The 12,034-nt window shown below is 42.3% G+C and overlaps 1 protein-coding gene across 2 annotated transcripts in view; it reads left to right on the top strand.

The window, feature by feature from the left end:
- The window catches only part of ZMYM4 (zinc finger MYM-type containing 4), a 196,205-nt gene that overhangs the window by 106,160 nt on the left and 78,011 nt on the right, over window positions 1-12,034 (top strand). For both annotated transcript variants that reach the window (XM_088460608.1, XM_088460607.1), the window contains exons 6-9: window positions 4,642-4,903; window positions 6,355-6,529; window positions 6,971-7,183; window positions 11,683-11,833. In XM_088460608.1, coding sequence (XP_088316734.1) covers window positions 4,642-4,903; window positions 6,355-6,529; window positions 6,971-7,183; window positions 11,683-11,833 — 801 coding nt within the window. The remainder of the gene's footprint in view (window positions 1-4,641; window positions 4,904-6,354; window positions 6,530-6,970; window positions 7,184-11,682; window positions 11,834-12,034) is intronic.

Genomic DNA, 12,034 nt, shown 5'->3' with positions numbered 1-12,034 from the left:
GGTAGTATCCATACCTCGATGTATTCTAAAGACACAGATAGGAATACTCTCCTATCTTGTGATAGTCAACATCCCAAATCTTTGAAAAGGGGTTTACCATTTTCACAATTCATGAGGGTGGTAAGGATCTGCAGTGACCCAAGCGATACCAGGATACAGATTCAGAGTATGATGATGAAGTTCCTCAAATGGGGATATCATCATTCTACTCTGACAAAAGCCAGAGATGGTGCATTGCATTGTCTGTCAGCCGTAAAGTTGCCTGATAGCCAAATAATCGCATTGTTTGGACACAAACATACACGGAGGGTAGTAATTCCCTGATGCAAACTGCCAAGCAAATTTGGCCTATAGTAGCTACAGACAATCAGATCCCAGCATTATTAGGAACCTCCATCTTACCATCATTTAAACGGGGGAGGAACATCAGGGACATCGTAGTACATAATGACATTAGTCAATTGTCAGTGAACAAGCCAAGTCATTTTCTTACACGGAAACCTGGTAATTATAAGTGCATTGGATGCACTACATGTAGCTTCCTTGAAACAGGTGATACTTTCATTCACCCAAGATCGGGCAAAAAATATAAGATCAAACATGCATTAACTTGCTCCAGCAAGTATGTAGTTTACTACATTAGATGTCCCTGCAGTATGCTATATATCGGTAAGACCACACGTCAAAGAAACGTATGGCTATGCATCGTTAAAGCATTAGGACAGCTCTTGAGGGTAAGAGTAGCGACCAACCGGTCGCACGACATTTTCTACAACACCAACGCAATTTGTCCAGCATTAGGTACAAAATGATAGATTGGGTGCCCCCCAGTAGTAGAGGGGGTGACAGAGGGCGTATTCTTTTACAAAAAGAGGCAAAATGGATCCATGTACTTCAGACTGTGTACCCCATGGGTCTCTTAATGAAAGTTTTATCCCTAACCCGTTTTATATAATTGATATAGGATTTTTTCCACAGGTCCATACTCCAGTGTGAGGGACTGTTGTAACTACCTGGTTATTTGGTTTCACTTACAGTCTTCTATTTGACTATTTTGTTATTTGTAATAGATTCCATATTCATTATGTTTATTTGGGATGTCTCCTAGACTGATAGTTCATTCCTTTCTGCAGATGTCTTGTGTTATTGTTACATGGTTGCTATGGTGACAGCACGGGTGTTTAGGCCACGCCCCCTCAGCCTACACGCGCGCTGGTGTGTCTTTGTGTATGACGTCGTCAGCAGGAGCCGCGGCTGTGGAGAGCGTGGAGGTGAGGGACACATTGGGTGAGTTATAACATATATATATATCGTACATGTTTTAACTTTTGTATGTCTTGATAAAAACATTTGTTTGCTGAAACGTCGGCAGAGACATCGGCTCTGTCTGGTTCATTTTTTCTAAAGTTGTGCAAGTCCCGCTGAGTGCCCCCCGTTTATCTAGATAGATAGATAGAATAGATAGATATAGATAGAGATATCTATCATTTGCGGGCCCGATGCAGGCCACACTCCTCTGTGTGACATCACATGGGGCGGAGCCACAATCGCTGCGGGGAGCTGTAAGGACAGCACTGTGACCGTCTGAAGCGTCCTAAGGACAGAGATGGTGAGCAGAATCCACGAAAAGCCCGGCTTTTGGGTGGCCAAACTGCCATTTGGGCAGTGCACATCAAACTCAGTGCATTTGGGTACTTGCGCTATAAGTAATGGGTGCCCATGTAGCTCTCGGCCATTGGCTAAACTATATCATCCGTCGGGCGCCCATTACTTATTGGTGCGAGAAAACAATTTAATTCCCACCATTGAACACATGGGGATGTATTCTACATAGTCAGGTGCATAAATATTGGGACATTGACAGAAATTTAATATTTTGGCCACTATTCACCACCACAATGGCTTTGAAATGAAACAAACAAGATGTGCTTTAACTGCAGACTTTCAACTTTAATTTGAGAGTAATTACATCCAAATCAGGTGAACGGTGTAGGAATTACAATGGTTTCTATATGTGCCTTCCACTTTTTAAGGGGCCAAAAGTAATGGGACTATCAACTCAAAAGCTATTTCATGGATAGGTGTGGGCTATTCCCTCGTTATTTTATTATCAGTTAGGCAGGTAAAAGGTCTGGAGTTGATTCTAGGTGTGACATTTGCATTTGGAATCAGTTGCTGTCGACTCTCAATATGAGATCAAAGAGCTGTCACTATCAGTGAAGCAAGCCATCATTAGGCTGAAAAATCAAAACAAACCCATCAGAGAGATAGCAAAAACATTAGGTGTGGCCAAATCAACTGTTTGGAACATTCTTAAAAAGAAAGAATGCACCGGAGAGCTCAGCAACACCAAAGGACCCGAAGACCACGGAAAACAACTGTGGTGGATGACAGAAGAATTATTTCCCTGGTGAAGAAAAACCCTTTCACAACAGTTGGCCAAATCAAGAACACTCTCCAGGAGGTAGGTGTATATGTGTCAAAGTCAACAATCAAGAGAAGACTTCACAAGAGTGAATATAGAGGGTTCACCACAAGATGTAAACCATTGGCGAGCCTCAAAAACAGGAAGACCAGATTATAGTTTGCCAAACATCATCTAAAAAAGCCATTACAGTTCTGGAACAACATCCTATGGACAGATGAGACAAAGATCAACTTGTACTAGAGTGATGGGAAGAGAAGAGTATGGTGAAGGAAAGGAACTGCTCATAATCCAAAACATACCATCTCATCAGTGAAGCATGGTGGTTGGTGGTCGTGTCATGGCATGGGCATGTATGGCTGCCAATGGAACTGGTTCCCTTGTATTTATTGGTGATGTGACTGCTGACAAAAGCAGCAGAATGAATTCTGAAGTGTTTCGGGCAATATTATATGCTCATATTCAGTCAAATGCTTTAGAACTCATTGGACGGCGCTTCACAGTGCAGATGGACAATCACCCGAAGCATACTGCAAAAGCAACCAAAGAGTTTTTTAAGGCTAAAAAGTGGAATGTTATGCAATGGCCAAGTCAATCCCCTGACCTGAACCCGATTGAGCATGCATTTCACTTGATGAAGACAAAACTGAAGGGAAAATGCCCCAAGAACAAGCAGGAAGTGAAGACATTTGCAGTAGAGGCCTGGCAGAGCATCACCAGGGATGAAACCCAGCGTCTGGTGATGTCTATGCGTTCCAGACTTCAGGCTGTAATTGCCTGCAAAGGATTTGCAACAAAGTATTAAAAAGTGAAAGTTAGATTTAGGATTGTTTAGTTTGTCCCATTACTTTTGGCCCCTTAAAAAGTGGGAGGCACATATAGAAACCGTTGTAATTCCTACACCGTTCACCTGATTTGGATGTAATTACCCTCAAATTAAATCTGAAAGTCTGCAGTTAAAGCATATCTTGTTGGTTTCATTTCAAAGCTGTTTTGGTGGTGAATAGAGGCCAAAATATGAAAATTCTGTCAATGTCCCAATATTTATGTACCTGACTGTATCTGTTGGACAACTGAAACTTGGGCAAAATGTATAATGTAGCAGGACAATAATACTGAACACATAAGCAAAACTGCAACTTAATGGCTGATGAAGGAAATAATTACCGATTAAATGTCCAGACCTCAACGCAATGGGACTGTAATGGTACACACTTGCCGACCGCCCTAAGGCAACGGCAAATGGTGTCAATGAACGATATATCGGGCAGTCGTCGATGCACACTGCACGATTTGGTGAGCCCGATATGTTATTCACCGGCACCATTGATGTTACCGGCATTGCCAGCTTGGTCGCTCCTTCATCTGTGCATGCACAGATGACTGAACGACCTCGGTGTTGGCCATCTGGAGCAAGCATAGTGGGTACGCACTAGACGATGAGCCCGATATGTTGGCCCAATCCGCGGGATCGGGCGGCATATAGTCTAGTGTGTACCCGGCAAAAGGGAACTGTGTGCATAAATGAATGGCAATCAATGTAAAAAATCAGTGTTGCAAGGAGGAGTGGGGGTACTGCTCAGCTTTTGTAAGAAAATCATTACTACACTGTTATAGCTACAAGGTACTGAACAGTAGGGATCTTTTTTTTTTTTTTTTTTTAAATTACAGGTTTTCTTCAGAGTATTTTTTTCTTAACCGGTATTAGTTTGTCAATATTTAGTTCTGTGTAGTTTATCATATGATCAACTTTTAGGTTTTAGTGAAGACTAGATGATTGTTAAATATGTCATGATAAGTAAAAATACTGATTTGACAGGGGGTGTACGTTACTTTTCACATGATGTTATTTGAGACAATGTTGTGTTGATACATGTCCATTTTAGTTTTGTTATATGTACCTAGAATGGCAGCATAACCAAAGTCAGTTTACTTAATTTCTAAGTAAAATGCAAAATATTAGTATTTTCTTTTAAATAATGTAAGCTGCTAATCCTGCATTGTAAGTAATTAAAATAGCCATTTATTAGGAAATTAGTCACCTCAGACTTTTGTGACCTGTGCAAAAGCATAATTAGACACAGATGCCTGATATGGCTATTCAGTGGTGGGAAATACTTGCGTATTATTTAAAATTGTCCATTAATGAAATAGTAGGTTATGATTTCAGTAGCTTGTAGGCTAACTGGTGTGATTGCTCATTTTCCCCTCAATAGCCCCCCAGCTGTCCAGTGGCTTACAGGCTCCCTTGGGCTCCCCAGGCATGAACAAATCTGTCCCAGCAGTTCCTGCAGTTCCCACAACATCAATCAGAGTTTCATGTTCGGGGTGCAAAAAAGTTCTTCAGAAAGGACAGACTGCATACCAGCGTAAGGGATCTACGCAGCTCTTTTGTTCCACCCTATGCCTTACTGGCTACACTGTAACCCCTGCCAGACCCATGCCTCCCACCAGACGGACCTGCTCCAGCTGCTCAAAGTAAGTAATAATATACTGTAAAATAGGCATTATTAACACCTACTACCTTCTAGGCTACAGGAGAGATGTGGATTAGTTATGTTACACTGGTGGCAATGGCAGCGCTATATAACAAGGGTGGCAATAACTGCATTGTTGACCATTGTATCTTGACCTTTCCATTTGCTTGGCCATTATGTCTAGATTCAGTAATGTTGTCACGCGCTGCTAGCTACGCTAGAGTACTTTTATAGGAGATTTACTTAAGTTTTCTACTTCAAAATATAATGTACATAGAGGAAATTAAACGTAAATGTCATGACCCAGAGCAAATCTGGTTAATTGAGGTAAACTTCATTGACATATTAGTGGAATTTAAAAACAATGGAGATTAATTTACCAATAGTTGCTGCATACTTTCTTTTGCTATTAAAAGCATTGTTCTTTTTTAAATTTCAGGTTACTTTAAACATGCTTTAAAGCGGCTGCTTTTGCAAGCCGCAACTTAGTAAATAAACCCCAATGTCAGTTACTTGCAAATTCTCTCTGGTTTATCGATTTCTTCTGATAATTGTTTTACCAAGGGTAATGAAGGAAAATGTGCAGGTGCTCTGTCTGGCTCCATAGTGGGCAAAACATTTGTGGTACATAGAAATACTAAACAGGGCAAGTGGTCAGTCCTGGCGTCTTCCATTTAAGGCAGGATCTTCTGTCTCAAGGACCATTCCTTTATCAAACTTGAACGTGGTTGTTAAAAACTTGATTTTGAGAGGGGAATCTTCAGCAAAAATGTACCATTATGTGGAAAATGTATATATCATGATGTACTTCTAGTATATTTAGATTACTTCTGTTCTAACAGGAAGGTAAAGTATAATCTTAATATTACTCTTAGGAGGCTATTCAAATGTTTGAGTTGGCGACTGTATGTGCCAGACGCCCGACGGAGCAATTTATTAATGAGCGATTGAACGATAACGATGTCGTAATCATTTAATAGTCTAGTGGATACGCACCTTTAGTTCCAGAATGTCGGGTGATGAAAATATTGATTAAATTCAGATAATCTCAACTATGTTCACAGGCTAGTTAGGTTACTAACTAAAGGCCCTGAGTCTATACCCGGTCACTTTAGTATTTCCTCAAAACCAAAAGTGTAATTCTTCCCCTTGTTTTGTTGGCTAACTTGCTATACGGAGTTGAAACATGTCAGGTGAAATCTACAGCTCGCAAATTAGAAACCATTTTATTATGTGCTGTTTCTTCCACACAGTAATGCGATAGATGATAGATGCATTATAAAGCTGCAAAGAATCTGATTGTCAATTCAAGTAAAGCATTTTTAAAAGAAAAATAAACTTTTATTTAGTATTTAATTTGTCCAGCAAAATATAAAGCCAGAAAACTTGAAAATGATAATGACTATTTCCTTTATTAAACTGTGCTAATTGTTCAATTTGTCCCTTCATTAGAGTCATCGCAAATCCCAAGGATGTAATCACTGCTCAGTTTGATAATCCTAGTGGCAGTATGGACTTCTGTTGTCAATCTTGTCTGTCATCTTATGAGCTCAAGAGGAAAGCTACAGTTACCATTCACACCAATAGCATTTCCACTAAGTGCAGTGTGTGCCTGAAAAATGCCGTGGTAAGTGGAGACTGCTTTAACTGATAACTTTACAGAAAGCTTAAGTTAGTACTTTATGGCATTCACCAAATACTCCTCTAGTGCGTACTATGTAGCAGCTCCTCAGTGGTCTTTGGTATATCAAAGGTCTCGCGTAGTTCTGCTGTATAACTCTACCACTAGCTGGTTTCAGACAGGCTACGTTGGTTTTGATGCTCCTCCCCTGTGAACTCATTATTTGGCTGAAGCTGCTCAGCCTGTCTGAAGTGAGTTTTGATAAGATTACAAAGCAGATGACAGTAGAACCAATAAAGATATACAGTAGGGGACCACTGCAGCATAAACCAGTTTAGTAGAACTCTGTGTTTTGTATGTTAACTTTCATTTTAGTTTGGGTGTATTCGTTTTATTTTATTTTTCCCAAAGTTAGTTTCAAATATTCAATGTTTTATTTATTCTTAGATCCGACATGAAGTAAATTATCAGAATGTGGTGCATAAGCTCTGCAGTGATGTCTGCTTTTCTAAATTCCGCTCTGCTAACAACCTTACCATGAACTGTTGTGAGAACTGCGGGGGTTACTGTTATAGTGGCTCTGGTCAATGCCACTTGCTGAACATTGATGGCCAGTGCAAGAAATTCTGCAGTTCCACTTGTGTCACCGCTTTCAAACAGGTAATGCTATGCTTCAGTATAAATATCAAGAACTTTTATTGCTTTAAGTTTTTATATTGTGGTTTTTTAATTGTTATTCTGTGTTGCCTGGTGGCAAGCAGTCAAAAATAAAAAAAATATTTTTCCATGATTGTTCCTGTTACTTTAATGTCATTCATTCAGCCTCTAAAATTTTCCCCACAATTTAATTGGCTATTTCTTCTTCAGGGTCCATGGGGATCCACAGGGATACCATGGGGAGGTATCCCTGTGGATACCTCCCCATGGTGATCCGGGCTCCAAACAGTCAAAGTTTTAGCTCTCAGGATGCCCCGGTCCGCCTCCACATATACCCCAGCTACAGGCAGACCGTTTTACGTTTGGTGCCGGCAGGACCGGTCGCACCCTTAGAGTGGAACTGCTTTGGCAGCCCCAAGCTTTATTTTTATGAGTTTATTCTGTTTTACTTCAGAGCAAGCAGCGTATGACTTCCTGATGGGCGCCTGCGCTACTGCTCCATCTACCCTCAACGGTGCCCAAACACCGGTGAGCGGTCTGGTGATTACGGCAGGCGCCAGCGAAGCTAGGCTAGCCGCTCCACTGGATCACAGGGCTGCAGCTGGACAAACTGGGTAGACAGGTAAGGCGATTCCCCGTGTTTATGCAGTCCTTACCTCCGATTGTGGAGACCAGCCGGAGCACGCTGACCACCGAGGCAGTTAAGTCTGACGTTGGGGACCATATTGAAGGCCAGCGGCGTTCGACAGTTGATACAGCAGTAGCAACTGTCGGCCCCTCCCCCAGACTGGGGCGCGATCCCTCACAAGAGGTTTCCCGCCTCTGAGCTACTCCTCCTCTCCCTCGAGTAATTTTTGTATTCTACTTCTGTAAGTTTTTTCTGAAGTATGTGCATGATACATAAGAGAATGACAAGTGTTTTTATGCTTTCAGGGGAACAGGTGTTAACAAGAGCACCATAAGTTCCAGAGACTGGTTTAAAGTTCAGGACCAGCAATACCAGTTCAGGGCAATTTTGTTTAATCTGGCAGCAGCTCAGCAACTGTTTACAAAGGTCATAGCCGTGATGGTGGCTTTTCTACGGTCATGGGGTGTGACTATCATTCTCTACCTGGACAATCTTTTGATTAATGCCAGTTCCCCATCTTTGCTTTAGAACCATGTGCTGGACTCTGCGCAGATGCTGGAAACCCATTTAGTGTCCTGAAGCTAAGGGCAGTTTTCTGCGCCTTAATAAAAGGATGTCCCTTGTGTGGAAAGGCAGTAAATATGTATTTCACAGCAGTGGTGTAGGGGTGCTTCAGGAGTCCTTTAGCAAGGAGCACTGCAGATTTTCTCACATGGCAGAATCCTGAAAGTGTTGGTCCATTCCGTTCTGAACTTTTTCTTCAGGAGGTGGAAACTTGGGGCAGCCAGATGTCCGTATGATGCCTTCTTTGTTTAACCACAAATTGCCAAAGTACTGTGCTGGAACCAAGGATCCAAGGGCCTTTTTGGTGGATGACAAGTCACTGCCCTGGGACTTTAAACTCATTTATTTGTTTTCTCCAGTGGCAGTGCTCCCTAAGGTGCTGAAGAATGTGAAGAGGGAAAGTAGTCCAGCCATACTGGAATCTCCAGACTGGGCATGAAGGTTGTGGTACACGACGTCCTTCGCATGGAGTGCCCTTTTCTTCACCTGAGTTTCCAGCAGCTGCTTTAGCGGTGTAATGTTGAAGTAATGATTTTAGAGCAAAGAGTTTGTTTGAGAAAGTGATTCAGACTATGCTGAAGGCCAGGTAACTAGTTTGTCAGAATTTACCATAGAGTGTGGCAGATATGCATCTCTTGTTGTGAGACTGGCTTCCTACTTCATCTGTTAGGTTGTCCAGGTTGCTATTGTTCCTATAGGAGATTCTAGTGAGGTTGTGTATCCTGAAGGTCCAGATTTCAGCCCATTAGGTTTCTTTAGTGAAAGCTGGCTCTAATACTGGGGCACCACACGTTTTTGCAGAGCTTACTTCATGTACGAAAAGGAGGGGAAGTGCTCAGTGAAAACCACCTGGTTACGATGATGGTGGTACAGGGAAAATGTTTGAATACTGTGTGCTAAAATATTATAACCATGTAGTAAAAATTAGTTATTTTATTGATGATAAATTAATGGTGTCCACCTTCAGATAATAAAGCAGGATGTCATTTGGGTGGATACAATTTTATATATGAATGTTATCCCCAATCACTTTAGAGTGACAATCTTGTAGGGACGCTCTTTCTCGTATAGTTTGATCAAATCTTTAACCGTACGTCCCCTAGATTAATGGGTTACTGTGCAGCCTGCTGTTGGGGTATAATGCTTCGGTGGTGAGTGATAATTATACTGTTGCATCCTACATATAAAAATACTCACCGTGTGTGTGATAGTCTGTTCACCCTCCAACTTTTTCTGTTCTGGGCTTGGTAAAAAGTCCACACAGGTGTATTAGAGAATTTTCTGAGGTACTAGTTGGGCAATCTTATGTCTGTAAGTCGCTCGGTTCATTGAATGTTCTCTGGTCAGGCTTTGCCTTACAGTGTGGTGGTGGTTCAGTAGTTGATATGAACTGTCAACATATGTTGCTGTGCTCCTCTGGTTGCATGAATGTAGTCTGCCACCAATTGAACCTGCTCTGTTTGGCACTCATTAAATTCTGCTACAGTTGCCTGTGCATTCAAGCTGTGTCTTAGGAGCCTCAGTATCACTAGCAGTGAGTGGGTAATGCTGGAGCGCTGTCCCGCCGAGTAATTTGGCACTGCAGTGTGCATCCCAGCTTCTAAACAGCTTCTGAAAAAGTGGGCATGCTGGGACTTTAGGAGGTGTGTAAGTACTCTGTTACAGCTGCCTGTGCAGGCGGCGGCTGTGTGGTGGGTGCTGCAATAATGTTAGTGGTGAGTGGATTGCTCGGGATCATTGACCCACTGGATAATCCTCACTACTCAGCACTGCAGTGTATGTCCCGGCTTCTCAGTTTCTTGTGAGAAGGTGGAAGCGCTGGGAAAGTGAGAGGCGTGTAGGTCCCAATGCATATTGACTCGCATATGATATCATGATGACACGATTTTGCCAGTCAGAGGAGCTATCAGAAGATCATAGAAGGAAAGAAGGAAGCCCCTCTACCTTCCTGATCGAGGTAGCGGTGATTGCGGAAGATGGGAGCCGTAGATGACATCTTACCTAATGGGCACACCAGCCACTCCTGCATTATCTTCCTGCTGCACAAGGAAGCATTCTGCCCTCCCATCTGAGGCGCGTTAATTGCGGCAGACCTTCTAACCTGCAGGTCCTCATCACCCCTGGTTGCACTATTGAACTGGACTCCAAAACCCCCTTGCTCATCCACCGCAGCCAACTCCCCCCTCCTCTCATCTGCTCCACTCCCCTGCACTAGTCCTTGGTACTGTCATTATAACCCCATCCCAACTACCATTTGACCCTAAAAAAACAGGCAGAATGACAAAGCCACACAACACATTTGTAGCCTTGTTTTATAGAACAACCAAGCTTCGCAAAATACCATGTTAATTATTACCCCTATTACACATTTGTAACATGGAGCAGACCCCTTTTACACCGCGGCACCGACTCGGACTATGCCCGGGTCGGCACCGTTCACATCGGAGCCTGGTCTGCAGTGACCCGACCTTTCCAGCGTTGCAGTAGACGCTTGAAGATGTTACCTCCAAGCGCCGCTGAAGGCGGCCGCACCGGAGCCGGGTCTGCAGTGACCTGTCTCTTATGGTGTTGCACTTCAGTGGACGCTTGGAGATGATGTCATCTCCAAGCGCCACTGAAGCCGGTCAATCGGGCAGCATGTGGCACAACCCGGTCGACATGAACCGGATCGCGCCGTTTACACTGCAGGGTGACACGGGAACGAACCGTGGCCAACCCTGCACGCTACCAGAGTTGGGTCCCTGGACCCGGGTGGATCCGTTTACACTGCCAAAAATCCCGGGTTGATGCGCGTTCATGTGCATCAACCCGGGATTTTCAGATCGGTGTAAAATTCTACGAGTAGTTTAGTTTATGTACACAAAACACTGATCTATTTTGAAATACCAACTTTTTATAGTGCAATAAAGTAAAAACGTGTAAATCATATGCACAATGTTAAAATAAAATGAGTACAATGCATGGAAATTGAAAATATAACTGATACACATTTAATTAATACTCAACATGATCAATACGTTTTTTTTTTGGTGGAAAAAACGCATTTGTAAGATTAGAAGGCCTGAGGTTTCTAATACTAGCATTAAACAGATTTAGTTAATTTAAAGTGCTAAAGCCCTAATGAAGGCACTGTATCCACCATAGTTCAAAAGTAAGATCCCTATTTTTAAGATTTGCCTTACAGGTTGATTTCCTAGTGGCTTGGATTAGGATTGTACTATTGTTTTGTATGTTACTTTTTGGATTAAAATGCAAATATATAAAGCCATTTTTTTTTTTTTTACTTACCATGTCTTTTTCTTTGCAACAGAAATCTGCTAAGATCACTCCATGTGCTCTATGCAAAACATTGCGTTCATCAGCAGAAATGATTGAGAACACTAACAGTATAGGCCGTACCGAGTTGTACTGCTCCGTTAACTGTTTATCTGCCTACAGGGTTCAGAGTGTAACGTCGTCAGGTATGTTGAATTACTGTAGATGTTGAGATATAAGATTTTTTAAACTCTTCTCTCAAAGAGCGGTGACCCGGGATGAAAAATTATCAAAAGCCCCGTAATTCTTATGAGTGGCCTTGCTTTTACATTTTAATAACTACAAAACTTAAATCCTTCCTCGCTGTGTAAAGCACTTTCTCGTTAAACTCTTATCATACTTTTTGG

This window comes from Taudactylus pleione, unplaced genomic scaffold (assembly GCF_031769625.1).
Source record: "Taudactylus pleione unplaced genomic scaffold, aTauple2 ptg000007l, whole genome shotgun sequence".
Taxonomy (NCBI): Eukaryota; Metazoa; Chordata; class Amphibia; order Anura; family Myobatrachidae; genus Taudactylus; species Taudactylus pleione.
The sequence above is the reverse complement of the archived record's forward strand: the minus strand, read 5'-3'. Positions and strand labels throughout refer to the sequence as shown.